Consider the following 20,857-nt stretch of genomic DNA (forward strand, 5'->3'; position numbering starts at 1 on the left):
TGTTCCTTGTGGAATTATTGTTTATAAAATATAAATCTAGTTCCTTAACTGAGGAGACATTTTTATAGTTCTGATGGAAACCTTGCCCTTCCCTAGCAGAGACCTATTAGAATTCTGCTTCACCTTCTGTTGTAGAACTGATTCTTTTACCTACTTTTATCACCAGGCTAACCCAACTATTTCCTTTCCTAGGAGTTTTAGAAATTTCTTTGGACCTCAATTGTAACTCATAAAATTTCAGAGCTGTTGGTAGGCAATCCCAGTATGTGGTCTGTAGAGGGCTGAGATGAGACAAGTTCTTAGGTTTACCTCATCAGTCCCAGGATCCCAACTTCAGCTGGTTGATCTTCAACCAGCTATAGCCAGTGGGAGAGTTTTTGTTTTTGGCTGTGCCATATAGCTTTCGGGATCTTAATTCCCTGACCAGGAACTGAACCCATGACCTTTGCAGTGGAAGCTTGGATTCTTAATCACTGGACCATCAGGAAAGTCCCTGTAGTCAGTTGTTGATCCCAGTATTCTTCCAAGTAATTCTCTCTTCTGCTTCTGGTAGTTAAGAGTTTGTTACTTGTGACCAAAAGAATGAACTAATCTACAATGCCATTATGGATCTATCTCCCATCTGTCTTGATGCCTATGTGTGGGCTATGAAGGAAGACAATTACAACGCTGCTGAGAGGAGCCAGCCTTTCCACTCCATCCTCAACTGAACTTTCAACATTATTGTCTTTCATAGGTCCCAAACCACTGACTGCCTTCTCTTTCACTAAGAAAACAGGGTGTCAAATAAGAACTCCCGTAACATTCCACTCTATTGTCACTCCAAAAGTTCTGTGTGATCACTTGTTCTTACTTGCTGTCAGGGGAGGCCCCTCATACAGTGCTTCCCAATACAGGTATGCCTGGATTTCCTCTACTTCTGCCCCCTCATGGACTTTGCTCCATCTATTATTCTCTAAGTTTTATAGTTTCAGAGTCTTGTTTTTTTATTAAGGTACAAACATACCTTTAAAAAAAATTCATTATTTATTTGGCTATACCAGGTTTCAGTTGTGCATGCAGGCTCTAGTTCCCTGACCAGGGATTGAACCTGGGACCCCTACACTGGGAGTGGAGTCTTGACCCCTGGACCACCGGGGAAGTCCTAGTTTCAGAATCTCTTTTCTGGAACATACATACCAACCTATAAACATACTAAAATCTGTCTTTAAAAACAATAAATTTCCCTTGGCCTCTGTCCTAATCTGTTTTCAGCTAAATTTCTTGAAACAGTAGTCTATATTCACTGTATCCACTCTGTTTATTCTTTGGCCCATTGCCATAGTATTCTAGCTACTTTGTTGAGCATCTGTGATGTGCTGTGTACTGTGTTAAGCACTTTATATACATTCCTGTCTGTAGTTCTTACAAGAACGCCATAAAGCCAGTGTTAGGAAATGCTCCTCCTTGGGGCTCTCATGTCGCTACACATCTTGTTGAGTGTGCAAAAATGCAAGGCCCTGTCTTCAACAAATTCTCAGATTTGTGTCAATTCCAAAGCTGGGGCCTTTTGATAGGAGGCTGGGTCCCTGTGATGAAGGACTTTGTTACATTGGCAAAGACATGCTGTAAGTCTTCCTACTCTTTACCAAATACACCTGCACCCGTTTACCAGGGTGGCTGGGCATGGGAGAAGGAAAGTAACTAGAATTTTCAGGGTTCTAATTCTTAAGAGATCCAAATGAGAGAAATTTTATTAAATAAGAGAAAATGTTCTTCCAGAAATTAACCCTAATAGTTATGATTAATTGATTTGCAACAAAGGTGCCAAGACAATTCAAGTCTCAATCTTTTCAACAAATGGTCCTGGGACATCATAAGGAAGAAGTTGGACCTCTAATCATATACAAAAACTAACTCAAAATGAACCCCAGAACTAAACGTAAAAGCTATAAAACTTTGAAGGAGACATAAGTATGTTTGTGATTCTGGATTGGGAAATGGTTACTAAGCTATGACACCAAAGGCACAGGTGACAAAAGAAAAAACTGATGAGCTGATCATCAAAACCAGAATTGGGGGAGCTTCCTGGTGGTCCAGCGGTCAGGACTGTAGTGCTTTCGCTGCTGGGGCCTGGGCTCAGTCACGGGTTGGGGAACTAAGATCCCGTAAGCCATGCAGCACAGCCAAAACCCCAAATTGTAAAAACTACTTTGTGCTTCAAAGGACACCTTCAAGAGAGTGAAAATCCATAGACTGGGAGAAAGTATTTGCCAATCACAGATCTGAAATGGAATTTGCGTCCAGCATATATTTTGAAAACTTTGATACCAAAGACGGGCAAAGACACTACAAAAAAATTACAAATATCCTTTGTGAATATTGACATAGAAATCTTGAACAAAATATGAGCAAACCAAAGCAGTATACTAAAAGGTTTATATACCATGACCAAGTGGGTTTTATTCCTGGAATTTGAGAATGTGTCAACAGACAAAAATTAATCAATGTGATATGTCACCTTAATAGAATGAAGGAAAAAAAACCCAAACCATCTCAATTAATGCAATAAAAGAATGACAAAATTCCACATCTTTTCACAATAAAAACACTTAATGAACAAGAAACAGAAAGAAACTATGATAAAAAACCATACATGAAAAACCCACGGCTAATAACATACTCAGTGGTGAAAGACTAAAAGTTTTTCCCCTGGAATTAGGAACAATGTCTGCTTTTGCCACTTCTAGTAAATATTATATTAGAGGTTCCAAGCAAAGCAAGTAGGCAAGAAGAAGAAATAGGCATTCAAATTAGAAAGGAAGAAGTAAAATTATCTCCATTCACTGACAACATGATCTTATATCTAGAAAACCCTAAAGATTACACACACTAAGAGCTAATAAATGAATTCAGCAAAGTTTCAAGATACAAAATCAACACACAAAAATCAGTTGCAATGAACAATCCAAAAAGATAACTCCATTTACAATAGCATAAAAAGAATACTTAGGAATAAATGTAACCCCAAATCAAAGTCTCAATGGTGATGAAGCTTTGAAACTAGAGACGTGGTGGTTATACAACATTGTGAATGCACTAAATGCTGCCTGATTGTACACTTTAAAATGGTTAATCATGTTTTGTCCAGGCAATACCCAGCTTGCTTCTCTTTCTCTTTTCCTCCCAACATTTTACTTTTAGAATTTTTCAGTGAACACCCATATACTCATCACCTATTTTCTACCCATTAGCATTTTACTATTCTATTCTTTATCACATAACTACCTATCTTTCTACCAGTCCGTTTTACTTTCTGATGCATTTCAAAGACATTGTCATCATCAGTACACTTCGCCCCTAAACATTTCAGCATGCATGTCATCAACTAGAGCTCAGTATCTGTTTTACATATTTTTGAGTCAAACTTACATAAAATGCACAAATTTTAAGTGTATTTTGCTGGATGTTGACAAATGCACCCATCTGTCTAACCCAACCCCCTATCAAGACACAGAACATTACCATCCTAGAAATTTCCCTCAGGCCCTTACTTAGTCAATCCCAACCACACCCCACCGGAGACAACTACTGTTATAATTTTGTCCCAACCATACATTCATTTTCCATTATATTAAACTTCATATAGTTGGTATCACAGAACATGTATTCTTTTGTCTAAGGCTTATGTCATTCAGCATGATGTCTTTGAGAACTGCTTCTCTTTTAGACCTCTAATTTTTGAATTCAGAGCTAGGAGGATGCTCCCAGACCCATTAAAAAAAGCAGAACTATACGGGCTGAGGAGAAGGCAATGGCACCCCACTCCAGTACTTTTGCCTGGAAAATCCCATGGACAGAGAAGCCTGGTGGGCTGCAGTCCATGGGGTTGCTAGAGTCAGACACGACTGAGCGACTTCCCTTTTACTTTTCACTTTCATGCATTGGAGAAGGAAATGGCAACCCACTCCAGTGTTCTTGCCTGGAGAATCCCAAGGACAGGGGAGCCTGGTGGGCTGCCATCTATGGGGTTGCACAGAGTCGGACACGACTGAAGCGACTTAGCAGGAGCAGCAGCATACGTGCTGAAATTGAGCACTTCACAAGAGATATAAAGTGAAAGAGGGAAAAAAAGCAGTGAAGTGTGATTCATATGGTACTTGTGAAAAAAAAGATGTAGGCTTTTATATGCTTAAAATAACTCAGGAAGGACACAAGAAACTGGTTATAGAAATTGCCTCAAGGGATGGGAAAAACACTAGAGAACAGATTTTTTTGCTAAAAAACTGAAGCATAATACATACAAATAAGTTCACATATCACAAGTGTACAGCTCAGTTTTCACAAACTGAATACATCTGAGTAACCAGCACTTAAAACAGGAATCAATCTGTCAGCACCCTAGAAACAAGAAAGATAACCCTCTATCACAATTTTTTAGCGGGGGATTATGCTGGGTCTTCCATGCTCTGTGGAATTTCTCTAGTTGTGGAGTATAGGGGCCACTCTCTAGCTGCCGTGCTCAGATCTCTCATTGGAGTGGCCTCCCTTGTTGCGGAGCACAGGTTTCAGGGCACACGGGCTCCAGGAGTTGCAGCTCCCGGGCTCTGGAGCACAAGCCGAATAGCTGTGGGCTTAGTTGCTCCAAGGTATGTGGGATCTTCCTGGCCCAGGGACCAAACCTGTGACTCTTGCATTGGAAGGCGGATTCTTTACACTGAGCCACCAGGAAGCCCACTTCTGTTGTTTATACTCTGGTTTTTTGGCCATGAGGCATGTGGGATCTTCTGACATTTTAACTATGTCTTGGTGTGGGTCTCTTTGTGGACATTGTGTTTGGGACTCACTGCTTTCTGGACCTGGTTGTCTGGTTTCTTTGCCAAACTAGGGAAGTTTTAAGCCATTATCTCTTCAAATAGGTTTTCTGCCCCTTCTTTCTCTCTCCTTCTGGGACCTCTCTAATGCGAATGTTCATCTGCTTGATGTTCCCTCAATGGTCCCTTAAACTATCCTCATTTTTGTTTTGTTTCCTTTTCTTCTATAATTGAGATTTTACTGGTTGTTTTGAGGATCGGTGCACAGATGTTTCAATTTGTACACAATTCTTAAGGTATATACTAAAAATCTAAAAAAATCATTTAGTTGTGAGTCTTTTCTGAACAGTTATTCCAGTGACTTTCTAGCTTGAAATTTAGAGGCACGTTTTCCTTAACAGGATGTGCTTAGTCGCTCAGTTGTGTCTGATTCTTTGCAACCCCATGGCTCCTCTGTCCGTGGGGGTTCTCCAGGCAGGAATACTGGAGTGGGTAGCCTATCACTTCTCCAGGGGATCTTCCCGACCCAGGAATTGAACCAGGGTCTCCTGCATTGCAGGCGGATTCTTTACCAACTGAGCTATCTGGGAAGCCCCCTCTACACTCTATCCACTCTTAAGTTTCTCTAACACAAATTTTCCTATCAGGGGAGTTTACTAACCCTTGACATTTATAGAAGAAATGCCACATCCAAATTTGCCACTATGCAAAAAATGTTCATTGAATGGAATTTAATGCATTGAACTCATAAAATGACTTGCTCTCATTTTGTCACAAGAAAAATGCCATCACCAGTAAGAGTGTTCCTGACCTAGGAAGCAGCAGCAAATGAGTCACCTTGGAACATGATTTGCCATAAATGACAAGATACAATAACCGTAAAACCCTATTATCATAGTGTACTTACACATATACATTTACTGATGATATATAATATAAACAATATACTACATGCAAAATATACTATAACTGAAGTACTAAACTATCTCCACCAAGGGGAAAAACAGTACCTCATCAACAATGGTAAAAAAAAAAAGAGCAAAGCAGAAGCACAATTACACTAAAAAAACCATTAAGGCTCCTTCCATCCTTATGTTCCATGAAAAATACAACCCAATGATACTGCAAAAATGATAAATATAACCTAAAACTAATCAAATTTTGATGAACAACATTCTCGCACTAATTTTAAAGATAGGATTGCTTTTATCACTTAGATTTCTTAAGATTTCAAGAGGAATAACGACACTACATGTAATGATCAAGGGTTCAATCCAGAAAGAAGATATAACAATTATATATGCACCAACACGGCTATGGACGGAGGTTCGTGACATTGTACTGGAGACAGGGATCAAGACCATCCCCAAGAAAAAGAAATGCAAAAAAGCAAAATGGCTGTCTGAGGAGGCCTTACAAATAGCTGAGAAAAGAATAGAAGTGAAAAGCAAAGGAGAAAAGGAAAGATACACCCATCTGAATGCAGAGTTCCAAAGAATAGCAAGGAGAGATAAGAAAGCCTTCCTCAGCGATCAATGCAAAGAAATAGAGGAAAACAACAGAAAGGGAAAGACTAGAGATCTCTTCAAGAAAATTAGAGATACCAAGGGAACATTTCATGCAAAGATGGGCTCAATAAAGGACAGAAATAGTATGGACCTCACAGAAGCAGAAGATATTAAGAAGAGGTGGCAAGAATACACAGAAGAACTGTACAAAGAAGAATCTTCACGACCTAGATAATCACGATGGTGTGATCACTGACCTAGAGCCAGACATCCTGGAATGTGAAGTCAAGTGGGCCTTAGAAAGCATCACTACGAACAAAGCTAGTGGAGGTGATGGAATTTCAGTTATGGAATTCCAGTTGAGCTACTTCAAATCCTAAAAGATGATGCTGTGAAAGTGCTGCACTCAATATGCCAGCAAATTTGGAAAACTCAGCAGTGGCCACAGGACTGGAAAAGGTCAGTTTTTATTCCAATCCCAAAGAAAGGCAATGCCAAGAATGCTCAAACTACCGCACAATTACACTCATCTCACACGCTAGTAAATTAAAGTTCAAGACTCTCCAAGCCAGGCTTCAGCAATACATGAACTGTGAACTTCCAGATGTTTAAGCTTGTTTTAGAAAAGGCAGAGGAACCAGAGATCAAATTGCCAACTTCCGCTGGATTCATCGAAAAAGCAAGAGAGTTCCAGAAAAACATCTATTTCTGCTTTACTGACTATGTCAAAGCCTTTGACTGTATGGATCAGGATAAACCGGAAAATTCTGAAAGAGATGGGAATACCAGACCACCTGACTTGCCTCTTGAGAAATATGTATGCAGGTCAAGAAGCAACAGTTAGAACTGGACATGGAACAACAAACTGGTTCCAAATAAAAAAAGGAGTATGTCAAGGTTGTATATTGTCACCCTGCTTATTTAACTTATATGCAGAGTACATCATGAGAAACGCTGGGCTGGAGGAAGCACAAGCTGGAATCAAGATTGCTGGGAGAAATATCAATAACCTCAGATATACAGATGACACCACCCTTATGGCAGAAAGTGAAGAGGAACTAAAGAGCCTCTTGAGAGTGAAAGAGGAGAGTGAAAAAGTTGGCTTAAAGCTCAACATTCAGAAAACTAGGATCATGGCATCTTGTCCCATCACTTCATGGGAAATAGATGGGGAAACAGTGGAAACAGTGTCAGACTTTATTTTTTGGGGCTCCAAAATCACTGCAGATGGTGATTGCAGCCATGAAATTAAAAGACACTTACTCCTTGGAAGGAAAGTTATGACCAACCTAGATAGCATATTAAAAAGCAGAGACATTACTTTGCCAACAAAGGTCTGTCTAGTCAAAGCTATGGGTTTTCCAGCAGTTATGTATGGATGTGAGAGTTGGACCATAAAGAAAGCTGAGCACTGAAGAATTGATGTTTTTGAACTCTGGTGTTGGAGAAGACTCTTGAGAGTCCCTGGGACTGCAAGGAGATCCAACCAGTCCATCCTAAAGGAGATCAGTCCTGAGTGTTCATTAGAAGGATTGATGTTGAAACTCCAATCCTTTGGCCACCTGATGCGAAGAGCTGACTCATTGGAAAAGACCCTGATGCTGGGAAAGATTGAAGGCAGGAGAAGGGGATGACAGAGGATGAGATGGTTGGATGGCATCACGGACTCAATGGACATGAGTTTAGGTAAACTCCGAGGGTTGGTGATGGACAGGGAGGCCTTGCGTGCTGTGGTTCATGGGGTCGCAGAGTCGGACACGACTGAGTGACTGAACTGAATGGGTTTCCCACATGGCTTAGTGGGTAAAGAACCTGCCTGCCAATGCAGGAGACACAGGAGATTAGGGTTTGATCCCTGGGTCAGGAAGATTCCCTGGAGGAGGGCATGATAACTCACTCTAGCATTCTCACCTGGAGAATCCCATGGACAGAGGAGCCTGGCGGGTCACAGTCAACAGGATCGCAAAGAGTCTGACACAACCAAAGCGACTGAGCACGCACGCACGCACCCAACAAAGGAGCACCTCAGTGTGTAAGGCAAATACTAACAACCATAAAGGGAGAACTCGACAGTAACACAATAATAGTGGGGGACTTGACTACCCCACTTTCACCAATGGACAGATCATCCAGACAAAAAATGAATAAGGAAACACAGGCCTTATGTGACATTTTAGAAGAGCTGGACTTAAATTACATTTAAAGAGCATTTCATCCAAAAGCAGCAGACTACACATTCTTCCCAAGTGCACACGAAACATTCTCCAGGACTGACCACATGGTGCACCACAAGGCAAGCTTTGGTAAATTTAAGAAAACTGAAATCATACCAAGCATCTTTTCTGATCGCAATGCTATGAGATTAGATATAAACTACAAGAAAAAAACTTTACAGCACAAGCACACTGTGGCTAATCAATATGCCACTAGACAATCAGTAGATTTCACTGAAGAAATCAAAAAGGAAATAAAGACCTAGAGATAAATGAAAATTAAAGTACAGGGGTCCAAAACCTATGAGATGCAGCCAAAGCTGTTCGAAGAGGAAGGTTTACAGCAATACGACCTTACTTCAAGAAACAAAGAGAAATCTCAAATAACCTTACACCTAAAACAACTAGAGAAAGAAGAAAAAACAAAACCTAAAGTTAGAAGGAAAGAAATAAAAAAGATCAAAGCAGAAATAAATAGAGACCAAGAAAACAACTGCAAAGATCAATGAAACTAAAAGCTGGTTCTCTGAAATGATAAACAAAATTGATAAACCTTTAGCCAGACTCATCAAGAAAAAAAAGGGAGAGAACTCAAATCAATGAAATTAGAAATGAAAAAGAAGTTACAACTGACTCCACAGAAATACCAAGGATCCTAGAAGACTACTACAGCACCTATATGACCAATAAGGGATTAGTCTCCAAAATTTACAAACATCTCATGACATCTAACAGTTAAAACGAACAACCCACTCAAAAAATGGGCAGAAGACCTAAGTAGATATTTCTCCAAAGATGACATACAGATGGGCAACAGGCACATGAAAAGATGCTCAACATTGCTAATTATTAGAGAAATGCAAATGAAAACTACAATGAGGTTATCACCTCACATCAGCCAGAATGACTATCATCAAAAAAGCCACAGACAATAAATACTGGAGAGGGTGTGGAGAGAAGGGAACCCTCCTACCCTGTTGGTGGGAATGTAAATTGGTATAGCCACTATGGAGAACAGTATGGAGGTTCCTTAAAAAACTAAAAACAGAGCTACCATATGACCCTGCAATCCCACTCATGGGCATATCTCCAGAGAAAAACATGATCTGAAAAGATACATGCACTGCAATGTTCACTGCAGCACTGTTTACAACAGCTAAGACATGGAAGCAGAGGAAGCAACCTATGTCCATTGACAGCGGGCTGGGTAGAGTAGATGTGGTACATATATACAATAGAATATTACTTAACAGGATACACCTATCAATATCTTCAAATGTTGATATGTTGTTACATCATCAGTTCAGTTCAGTCGCTCAATCGTGTCCGACTCTTTGCGACCCCATGAATCGCCAGGCCTCCCTGTCCATCATAAGTCCCACTAATTCACAATTTAGTATCATATACAATACATACTCAAGTTTTTCAAGTGTTCATAGCACATAACAAAGTTACTAGGAAAATTGGACTACCATGACCCAAGATGTTACAGAGTGCACAAAATTCTGACCAGAGAGCCAAGATCAAGGAGTGGTTTGCTTTGGGAAACAATTCTACCCAAAAACAACAGAGAAAAGAGAAGAAATTTAAAGTGTTCAATGAGACTGTCCTGGCAGTCCAGTGGCTAAGACTCCTTGCTCCCAACACAGGGGGCATGGGTTTGATCCCTAGTCAGGGAACTAAGATCCTTCATGCTGCGTGTCACAGCCAAAAAAAAAAAAAAAAAAGTGTTTAAGACATTAAATGCACTACTGACTCCAAATTGCCATTTAATATGCTTCCCAAATTCAATATAATAGTATTTTCTGGTTGTACCAAAAAAAAAAAAAAAAAACCCAAAAGCAAGTAATTTCAACTCTTAAATAAAAATTATTTATAGCAGCAACATGGATGGACCTAGAGATTGTCAAACTGAGTAATGTCAAAGAAAGACAAATATCATATGATGTCACTTACATGTGGAATCTTAAAAAATGGTACAAATAAACTTACAAAACAGAAATAGAGTCACAGATGTAGAAATCAACCTTATGATTAGGGGTTGGGGGGAGGGAGGGATAAACTGGGATTGACAAAGACACATACTATATATCAAATAAATAGCACAGTATACAGTATAGTACAGGGAACACCACTCAATACTCTGGTTTAGCCGTATATAGGAAAAGAATCTAAAAAAAGAGCGGATATATGTATACCTAAGTCACTTTGCTGTGCACATGAAACTAACACAACAGTGTAAATCAACTATGCTCCAATAAAAAAAAAAAGTGCTTGCACTTTAAAAATGAAGTAGGATTTCTACTTTCTTAAAAATACCACTAGAGCTACTAAAAAACTTTGCATTTACAAAATAATTGATAAAAATACTCCTCTGGATTGTATGAGAAGGTAGACAGGGACCACTGATGGACTAGGGTGTGTGATATTAATCACACGTAACTTCTTTCTTTCCTTGTTTTCAGTCTCTCCATTTGATGCAGGTAAATCTTTAGTCTCTTGGTGGCCATTTCCACCTGTTTTCCCTTTGCTCCCTTTTTCCCTTTTGTATCTGAAGATTCATCCTTTCCTGTTGCCTTCTTTGGCTTTGTTTCCACTTTGGCAGTAGATTTAGTTGACAACCTGCCAGGTCTCCTCTTGGGCTCCTCCTTCCCCACCCCCGATGAGCAGCTGACCTTCCTCTGGGGCACCCTGGCAGCAGAGTGGGCACATGCTGGGAGTGGGGAGAGGAGTCTGGAAGCTGGTCTGCCTGCCCACGGCTGCTCCTTCCCCTGCCGGAGCAGCTGGGACACCTCATGGGCCCTATTTTGTTTTTTTTTGTTTTATTCTCTTTCCTTTTTGCTGTTCCGATTGGGTGACTTTTAATACCCTTGTCACCCAGATCACCGGTCTGTTTTTTTCCCTTCTCTGACTTCCTGCTGGTTTCCACTAGTGTATTTTGGTGTCAGTAAATGAACTCAAAAGTTCTAAATCTTTCTTTTTTATAGTTTCTAGCCCTTTGCTGAAGGAGGCTTACTCTTCAGGTTAGTTCTCAGAGACAGCGGTTCTATATGTGGTTGTAGTTTTGGTGTGTCCTCCACCAGCTTGATATGAAACTGAACAAAATTTTTAAGAGATGGTCTGCTTCATTCCCCAGTGTTATTAATCATTTATGAGCTGTAATTTGAACACAGATTTTCAGATCGAGTCCTGTCCAGTTAGTGTTATAATTACAATAACTATAAGCTCCTATTTATTGAGTACTTACTTTGTGCAAGGCGCTATCCTAAGCACTTGGCTGAAATTAAATTCAACCTAAGGACTGTGGAATCCAGCTCTGCTGCCCCTTGAGCAGTCACTTGCCCCGTCACTTAGTTTCAGTGTCTGTAAAAGGGGAGACATCTGAGACCTTGGAGCATGGGCCAGATCAAATACAGGTTAGGAACCTATTTCCACAGCCCAAGGAGCCAGCCCTGCCTGAGTACCAGGGCACAGCGTTGGGATAAGCCTCCCTCCACTCCCTTACCTCCAGAACCCGCCTCAATCTTGCCCTTGGGCTTTTACCCACCTCCATTTCCCGGATACCCTCAAGAGATCTCAAGAGAGTAGCAGAAAGGAGTACCTTTACTCCGTTAGAACCTCTCTTTTAGATGCCAGAAAAGCCAGATCAAGAGCAATCTCACGGCCTTTCAATGCCGACCACCTTCAGCTCTGCCGTTACTGTACTGTCGGCCTTTTAAACAAACCGCCCCAGAAAATCCAATCCGAGTCTTTCTTCTCACGGCGACCCGCGCTGTCCAATCAACGCACGTTATCTATAGCCAGGGTTAAGCCTTCCGGTTCGTCTACTGGTACGTAGAGGACGGATTGAAAAAAGCCCGGATGTTGACGTCGAGAGGCGCCATCCTAGTTAAGGGCGGGTCTGTGAGCCCCTCTGGCCTTTTTCTGAGGCCGGGCGGAAACAGCTAACAGCATTTCCACATTTCCCAGAAGCCTCTCTGCGAAGCACAGAAGTTTCCCGTGGTGCTGCCCCCAGTCCCGTTGAAGGTGGCAGATGTGCCCTGGGAGGCCGGGACCCAGCGGATGAGGGAAATCAACCGAGGGGCCGGGAGGTTCGGTGGATGTGGCTGGGTACTTATTCCCGGAGGAGTTGAGGTGTCTTGCGGTCTGCCCAAAGGGCCATGAACCTGGAGACTTACAGCCTCCTGGCCGCGCTTCTTGCGGCCCCGGCGGCCCAGCGAGGACGCAGTACTCTGTGGGAGGGGAGGACTGATGTGCCCAGAGACGAGTGGGTTGGAAGTGTGGGGCACTGGGCAAGCGTCCTCAGCTCTCCTCTCGGGTTCTCATCGGAGCCCGGTGTTTGCCTTTGAAGTGAAGTGCAAGTCGCTCAGTTGTGTCCGACTCTTGGCGACCTCATAGACAACTATACAGGCCATGGAATTCTCCAGGCCAGAATACTGGAGTGCGTTGGGTAGCCGTTTCCTTCTCCAGGGGATCTTCCCAACCCAGGGATCGAACCCAGATCTCCAGGATTGCAGGCAGGTTCTTTACCAGCTGAGCCACAGGGACCCTTTTAGGAAGTAGTTCAGAGCCCACCCCTGCTTCTACCCCTTGTGGAAGGAGCGGTACCAGCTCAGCATCCAGATCTCACCTGCTGTTAGCAGAGACAAGAGAAAGATAAACGCCTCCCCTACTCCGATCCTTTGCACACATTCCCTTCTCCAGAGCCCTTCTGTGTCTCCCTGAACCTCATCACCAGAAAGCTTCCTTTCTCACTGTACAGTGACCCAAGTGAGTGAAAGTCGCTGTCATGTCCGACTCTTTGCAACCCTATGGACTGTATCCATGGAATTCTCCAAGCCAGAATGCTGGAATAGGTAGCCTTCCCTTCTCCAGGGGATCTTCCCAACCCAGGGATCGAACCCAGGTCTCCCACATTGCAGGCGGATTCTTCACCAGCTGAGCCAGAAAGGGAAGTCCAAGAATACTAGAAAGGGTAGTCTAGCTCTTCTCCAGGGGATCTTTCAGACCCAGGAATCGAACCGGGGTTTCCTGCATTGCAGGCGGATTCTTTACCAACTGAGTTATCAGGGAAGCCCTGATATCACGGAAGTTATCGGGGAAGCACAATGGCCCAAGAGAAGACCTAAATTAGGACTAGTAGCACTCTTGGGCGGAGAAAGCAATGGCAACCCACTCCAGTACTCTTGCCTGGAAAATCCCCTGGATGGAGGAGCCTGGTAGGCTGCAGTCCATCGGGTCGCTAAGAGTCGGACTCGACTGAGTGACTTCACTTTCACACATTGGAGAAGAAATGGCAACCCACTCCAGTGTTCTTGCCTTGAGAATCCCAGGGAAGGGGGAGCCTGGTGGGCTGCCGTCTATGGGGTCACACGTTGTGGGACACGACTGAAGCGACTTAGCAGCAGCAGCAGCAGCACTCTTGGGACTGCGTTGCTGCCATCTCTTAGGAGGGCACCTTCAGCCACCTGCTGTTAGTGTTCAGCCTGAAGGCTGAACCCATTTCCTTTTTTTGTTTAACTTTATTTTGTAGTGGCTCAGGTGGTAAAGAATCTGCCTGCATGCAGGAGACCCAGGTTCGATCCCTGGGTCAAGAAGATGCTTGGAGAAGGGAATGGCTACTCACTCCAGTATTCTTGCCTGGAGAATTCCATGGACTGAGGAGCCTGGCGGGCTACAGTCCAAGGGGTCACAAAGAGTGGGACACAATTGAGCGACTAACACTTTCAGTTTAATAGCAGATTAACAATGTGATAGTTTCAGATGGACAGTAAAGGGACTCAGCCATACATATACATGTATCCGTGTGTGCCTGCTAAGTCGCTTCAGTCGTGTCTGATTCTTTGCGACCCTGTGGACCAAGCCCCACCCCCAGGTTCCTCTGTCCAAGGGATTCTCAATGGATTGGGTTTCCATGCCCTCTTCCAGGGGATCAAACCGGTGTCTCTTACATCTCCTGCACTGGCAGGTGGGTTCTTTACCACTTAGCGCCACCTGGGAAGCCCCTAAGTGTATCTATTCTCCAAACTTCCCTCCCATCTAGGCAGCCACATAACCTGGAGGAGAGTTCCCTGTGCTACACAGTAGGTCTGTCTTGGTTATCCATTTTAAATACAGCAGTTGAACCCATTTTCTGAGGCTCCTGCTCACACTTGGAAACTAATTCACCTAACTGGCTTTTCTTTCTGGATTATTTCCTCCCTTAGAGTGTTCTGCTTTCTGAACTGCAGCTGGAAATATGCTGGGGAATTTTTTAAGAAGGAGCATATTACTTGTGATTAAGAGTTGAAATCACGGCATAGTTATCTTCCATCTTTATTTTTACCATGTTTGTATGTGTCAACAGTTGAGAGGTCTTTCTGACCCATTGAGATCTGCTAGCCCTACTTTAGAACAGCAAACTCTTAAAAGAATAAACACAAGGTTGGTGGGACTAAGTATGTCTGCATGTAAGGAGTGGTGCTGGAGGCTCAAATATTGGTATCTCTTGACCAAAGACTTCTTCTCTGAATATGTTTTCCAAAAATGATTATTAATGGGAACTGTGGCTTACTTTTATTTTGCCACATAGGCTCTTCTGAATTGGTAGGCCTGGATTCCAGGTTCAACTCAGTCCCCACTAGCTGTGTAGCCTTAAGCATGTATTTTTAAAACATTTTAGTTATTCTTGGCTGCGCTGGGTCTTCGTTGCTGCACGTGGGCTTTATCTAGTTGCAGAGAGCTGGGCCTACTCTCTAGTTGCAGTGGGAGGGCTTCTCATTGCGGTGGCTCCTTTTGTTGTGGAACATGGATTCTAGGGCACAAGGGCTTCAGTAGCTGCATCACATGGACTCAGCAGTTGTGGCTCGAGGGCTTCATTGCTCCACAGCTTGTGGAATCCTCTCAGACCAGGGATCAAACCACTGTCCCCTGCATTGGTAGGCCTGGATTCTTAACCACATCCAGGGACATCCTGCCTTAAGTAGATTACTCAACATTTCTGAGCCTTAGTTGTCTCACTTGCAAAATAAGACCAATGTCAACTTCACAGAGTTGTCTGAGATAAAGTGAAGGCATCTAGGCATATCTTTATGATTCAAAGAATAGCAGAGCTGCCTCCTCAACATTTTAGTGTGAAAATTTTTCAACATTTCTAGAGTTTAAAGAATTTTATAGTAAGACTTCTTTGGTGGTCCAGTGGTTAAGGATCCACTTTGCCAACCAGGGAACTCCCTGTTGATCCCTGGTTGAGGAACTAAGATCCCACATGCCACAGAGCAACTAAGCCAGAGCGCTGCAACTACTGAGCTCAGGAGCCACAACTAGAGAGTCTATGCACTGCAAAGAAAGATCCTGAATGACGCAATGAAGATCTCCCATGCCACAACCAAGACTCAACACAGACAAATAAAGAATTTTATGGTAAACACTCATATGTTCATCATGGTGTGGTTGCGCCCATGACACAGGCAGGATCTTAGTTTCCCAACCAGGGATCCAACCTGGGCCCCCTTGCATTAGGAGCAGGGAGTCTTAACCACTGGACCACCAGGGAAGTCATTGTATTAATTTTTAAAAGCCATGCACAGTAATTATTTCGGAAAAACTTGAACCGAAATTTGGGTGGGAGGGTGCTCAAGAGGGAGATTATATATATATATATATATATATATATATATATATATATATATATAATGGCTGATAGCCCTTATTGCACAGCAACACCCAACACATTATAATGCAATTTTCCTCCAATTACACACACACAGGTAATTTAAAACTTCCTAATTCCAGCTTCACCAAGAACCTTCCTACGTCGACTCCAGTCCAGAGACCAAGAGAGCCGAGCCGCTGGTGCAAGGAGTCGGGTGGGCCCCGCGGCGGGCGAGAGAGTAAACCAGTACGTGGTCTCTACCTCGGCGACCCCGGGTTAGGACAGGTGTGCGTCTTTCCGCAGGAGCCAGGACCCGCTTCCGGATCCGCGGTCGGGAGGTGTTGGGGCCGTTGGAACACAGTGCAGGGCTCCACAAACGCCGAGGTCCTTGGTGGGTTCCACATCCGGCTCTCCGAAACCTCTGTCTCGCTTCCTGCTGTCGCGGCCAATCACCCGCCGCCGTGCGACGTGGGCAGGGAGAGTGCTAGAAGGCCCGGGGCCTTCCATCTTTATTGAAGGCAAGAAAACTACCCTTTGCCTTCCAGTCTTTTACAAGTCCACCTGCGCAGCCATTGTATTTAAGGGCAAGTGAAAGATGAGAAGCCAGGCGGACGCCATGTTTGATACGGTCAAAGGACGGCGCCCTTAAGGACAGACAGAATTGAAGCCACTGTGTCGCCATATTTTCTGGAGGCACCTTCCGGGTCCCTTAACTCTGGTGTCTGTGTCCAAGCTGCCATGAAGTGAATAAACACCGAGGCGGTCTATTTGTCCCCATCAGAATCCCGAATCCCAGCCCTGCTACTTCGGTTCCCTTGGCTGCATACGGAAGCCGAGGCTGGGCGGGGCCTCGGGCTCAGGAGCCCTTCTTGTGGACGACGAGAGCTGAGGCCGGGCGCGGGGACCAGGCGGCCGCTGCTCGGGGCTGGGAGGCCCCATGGCGCCGCCCCCGGCCCCGCTCCTGGTGCTGAGACCGGGGGAGACCGGGCCTGGTTGCAAGAAGCCCTTGGCCGTGAGGTTCGCGGATGTGGCCGTGTACTTCTCCCCGGAGGAGTGGGGGTGTCTGCGGCCCGCGCAGAGAGCCCTGTACCGGGACGTGATGCAGGAGACCTACGGCCACCTGGGCGCGCTCGGTGAGGCCCCGGGTCAGAGCCCCGCTCCTGCTTCACTGGGGTTCACAGGGGAGATCAAATAAGGACCCGGAGGATTGTAAGCCTTAATCCCGCCCTATCCCACCAACAGCACCAGCCACCTCCCATCCGTAACGCTTCAGGTACCCCCTCGGGAGTCCTTCCATCCCACATCCGCTTCCTTCTGGAAGGCGCACTGCAGACCCAGTCCAGATTGAGCCTAAACTTTGAGGAGATGCTCTCACCCTGACGTGGGGGGCGCCGTCTTCCCAGGGCAGCCTCTCAAGCCAGCACCGTGATCCCTGTTCTCTCCCAGGATTCCCAGGCCCCAAACCAGCCCTCATCTCTTGGATGGAACAGGAGAGTGAGGCTTGGAGCCCCGCCGCCCAGGATCCTGAGGAGGGGGAAAGCCTGGGAGGAGCTCTGAGAGGTGAGGGATGGTCCCAGGTCTTCCCTGCCTGGCGTTCCAGAGCTTCCTGTATAGCAGTGTTTCCTTTCAGATCCCCACCTCCGGCACCCCTAAAGGAATGAAAGAGCCAACCGATGTTGGATTCTAGCTAAGGAAAAAAGGCAGACCTGATACTAAGTTTTCAGAACTTGAGACAACTTGAGACCAGAATAAGAATCAGGAGCCCAGACTCCCTCTCCTCTCTCTGCTCATTCTCTCATTTTCAGGAACAACTAAAACTCCCTAAGAGGTAAAGCGGAGAAGGCGATGGCACCCCACTCCAGTACCCTTGCCTGAAAAATCCCATGGATGGAGGAGCCTGGTAGGCTGCAGACCATGGGGTCGCTAAGAGTCGGACACGACTGAGCGACTTCACTTTCACTTTTCACTTTCATGCATTGGAGAAGGAAATGGCAACCCACTCCAGTGTTCTTGCCTGGAGAATCCCAGGGACTTCGGGGCCTGGTGGGCTGGCGTCTATGGGGTCGCACAGAGTCGGACACGACTGAAGTGACTTAGCAGTAGCAAGAGGTAAAGAACTTGCCTGCCAATGCAGAAGACACAAGAGACAGGGGTTGGATCCCTGAGTGGGGAAGATCCCCTAGAGGAGGAAAATGGTCACCCACTCCAGCCAGTATTCTTGCCTGGAGAATCCCATGGACAGAGGAGCCTGGTGGGCTACAGTCCGTGGGGTCTCAGAGTTGGACACAACCAAAGCAACTTAGCATACAAGAATGAAAGCAGCTTCAGGTCTGCCTTTTACATTCCTCAAGCAAAGCAAAGTGGTACAAGAGAAAATACCCAGTAATTGACAGCTTGGTTCTTCACTCCCCACTGGCCCTCACCAGAATGCTCCTCAGCAAATGTCTTTTCTCCTCTGTAAATGCCTTAACCCTAGCAAAAAAGTTGAGAAACCATAAAAATAATAGCTATTGCTAATTAAGCATTTACTAAGTGATGCTTCTACTCATGTAATCCTCCCAACAACCCTGTGAAGTAAAGAAAGCATTATGATTCCCATTTGACACATGAGGAACCAAGGCCGACCTAAGAGATTTGAACCCTGCTTATGGTTTTTCAAAGCCTGTGTGTTATTCAGTGGGCAGTACCTTTCTGGCACTTCTCTGAGGAAAAGCATCCTATAACCTGAGACAATATAAGCAAATGTGTTTTAAAAAGGAACTTGATTCCTGTTTCCTAGGAGCTACCCCCAACAAAAAGGAAGAGGAACCCGAAGCAGGACTAGGAGCCAAATCACCGAGAAAGGCTCCTGGGAAGGAGAGGCCTGAGGAGCTGGTTAAACACAACCCTGGCACGACCGTCAGCAAAACCTCGGCCAGAGCACAGGCACCCAGACAAGCTGTCTGGGACCAGGGTGCAGGTGCTCAGTCCCCGGCCCCTGTACCCAGCGCGGATGCTCAGGCCAGCCAGCGGCGCCACGTGTGTGCAGACTGCGGTCGGCGCTTCACCTACCCCTCGCTGCTGGTCAGCCACCGACGCATGCACTCGGGTGAGCGGCCGTTCCCCTGCCCCGAGTGTGGCATGCGCTTCAAGAGGAAGTTCGCTGTGGAAGCTCACCAGTGGATCCACCGCTCCTGCTCTGGGGGGCGGCGGGGCCGGAGGCCCGGGATCCGGGCTGTGCCTCGGGCCCCGGTCCGAGGTGACCGGGACCCTCCGGTGCTATTCCGGCACTACCCGGACATCTTTGAGGAGTGCGGGTGAGCGGCTTCTGCTGGCAGGGTTTGAGCCTGACCTCAGCGCTGAGGACTCACTGGGTCCCAAGGGAGGCTCCTGAGTCAGGGCTTTGGGACCCACAGTTCATCCCTTGGGCTTTCCTCAAGGATCCCTCAAGTTTCCAAGCTTGTAAAAAGAGAAGTGCCTGTAAAGATTCAAATAGATTAAACTCGACACCCCCTCTCTCCCCATCTTTCAAAAAAAAAAAAATGAAGAGAGTGAGATGCTGGACTTTTCTCAAAGTGTTATCTCAGTGGCAGGTGCAACTAAGATCAAAACTGTCTACAAAAATCCCCACTGCTTATCTGCAGCAGAGGTAAATGCCGAGGGGGACTAAGGCTGAGGAGGAGGCCTCAGATGGAGGGCCTGGTCAAGCCCTAGGTAACTGAACCAACAGGAGGCCCAGGCAGTGAAGTGGGTGGAAAGTGCACAGAAGCACCAGATGCAGACCTCATCTCTGTAGCTTGCTCTCAAGGCACAGCTGGTAAGTCACCCACCCTCCCTGAGCCTCAGCTCCCTCATCTGTAAAATGAGGATCAATAATATCTACCTCAAAGGGTTACTGTGAAGACTGACATTGTAACAAGATAATATGTGTGACAGAGTAAATGTGCAATAAACATTTGTTGAAAGAGTGAAAATGACTATTGATATTTTCTACTTCAGATCATGAAAAGAAGTCTGCTAAGGAAGCAGGGATAGCTGTGTTTCCAGATGAGTCACCTGGGGCTCCAAGTTTCACTGCTACAAGGCAGCAAAGCTGGAAACTGGCACTGCCCACATATTTCTACTACTTCCTATGAGCAGTCAGATTTGGGGAGAACACAGATCAGGGGCTCAGGTAAGAGTGAAGTGAGAGAGCCAGCCTTGCCTGTCGGGCAGTCTCAGCAGGAAAGTGAGAGCCCCACCATAGCCAGAGACCTTTCATTGAGAAAGGGCTGTCAAGGGATTTTCCTGGTGGTCCAGTGGTTAAGACTTTGCCTTCCAATGCAGGGGACTAGGGTTCAATTCCTGGTAGGGGAACTAAGATCCCACATGCCTTGTGGCCAAAAACCCAAAACATAAAACAGAAGCAGTGTTATAACAAATTCAATAAAGACTTTAAAAATGATCTAAATAAAGAAAAAGGTCTTAAAAGAGAAAAAAAGTCAACATTCAGTGACCATATTGAATGACTTCTATTGGAGGCACTGCCAGGTGATAAGGGAATCCCAAGATGAGGAAGACTAATTTCCCTCATTCAGCAACATCATCTGTGGGATTTTGTGTACGGCTCCAGGGACACACTGACTCAGGTCCAACATTCAAAAGATTGATTGGGGCTGTAGTGGAGGAGTCCAGAGGCACCACCATCCTGGTTGGTGATATGCCAGGAAACGCAACTTGGAAGAAAAGGAG

At 45.1% G+C, this 20,857-nt stretch overlaps 1 protein-coding gene across 2 annotated transcripts; it reads left to right on the forward strand.

Moving 5' to 3' along the window:
- Positions 1-16,186: 16,186 nt before the first annotated feature.
- On the forward strand, positions 16,187-20,100 carry ZNF688 (zinc finger protein 688). Of its 2 annotated transcripts, XM_027528223.1 has the most exons (3): positions 16,187-17,280; positions 17,594-17,707; positions 18,927-20,100. In XM_027528223.1, the coding sequence occupies exons 1-3, from the start codon at positions 17,085-17,087 to the stop codon at positions 19,445-19,447; spliced, it is 831 nt and encodes a 276-aa protein (XP_027384024.1). In that variant the 5' UTR covers positions 16,187-17,084; the 3' UTR covers positions 19,448-20,100. The 2 variants fall into 2 exon arrangements, with proteins under 2 accessions (XP_027384024.1, XP_027384025.1); XM_027528224.1 differs by lacking the exon at positions 17,594-17,707.
- The last annotated feature ends 757 nt before the right edge of the window (positions 20,101-20,857 follow it).

This window comes from Bos indicus x Bos taurus, chromosome 25 (genome assembly GCF_003369695.1).
Source record: "Bos indicus x Bos taurus breed Angus x Brahman F1 hybrid chromosome 25, Bos_hybrid_MaternalHap_v2.0, whole genome shotgun sequence".
Classification (NCBI taxonomy): domain Eukaryota; kingdom Metazoa; phylum Chordata; class Mammalia; order Artiodactyla; family Bovidae; genus Bos; species Bos indicus x Bos taurus.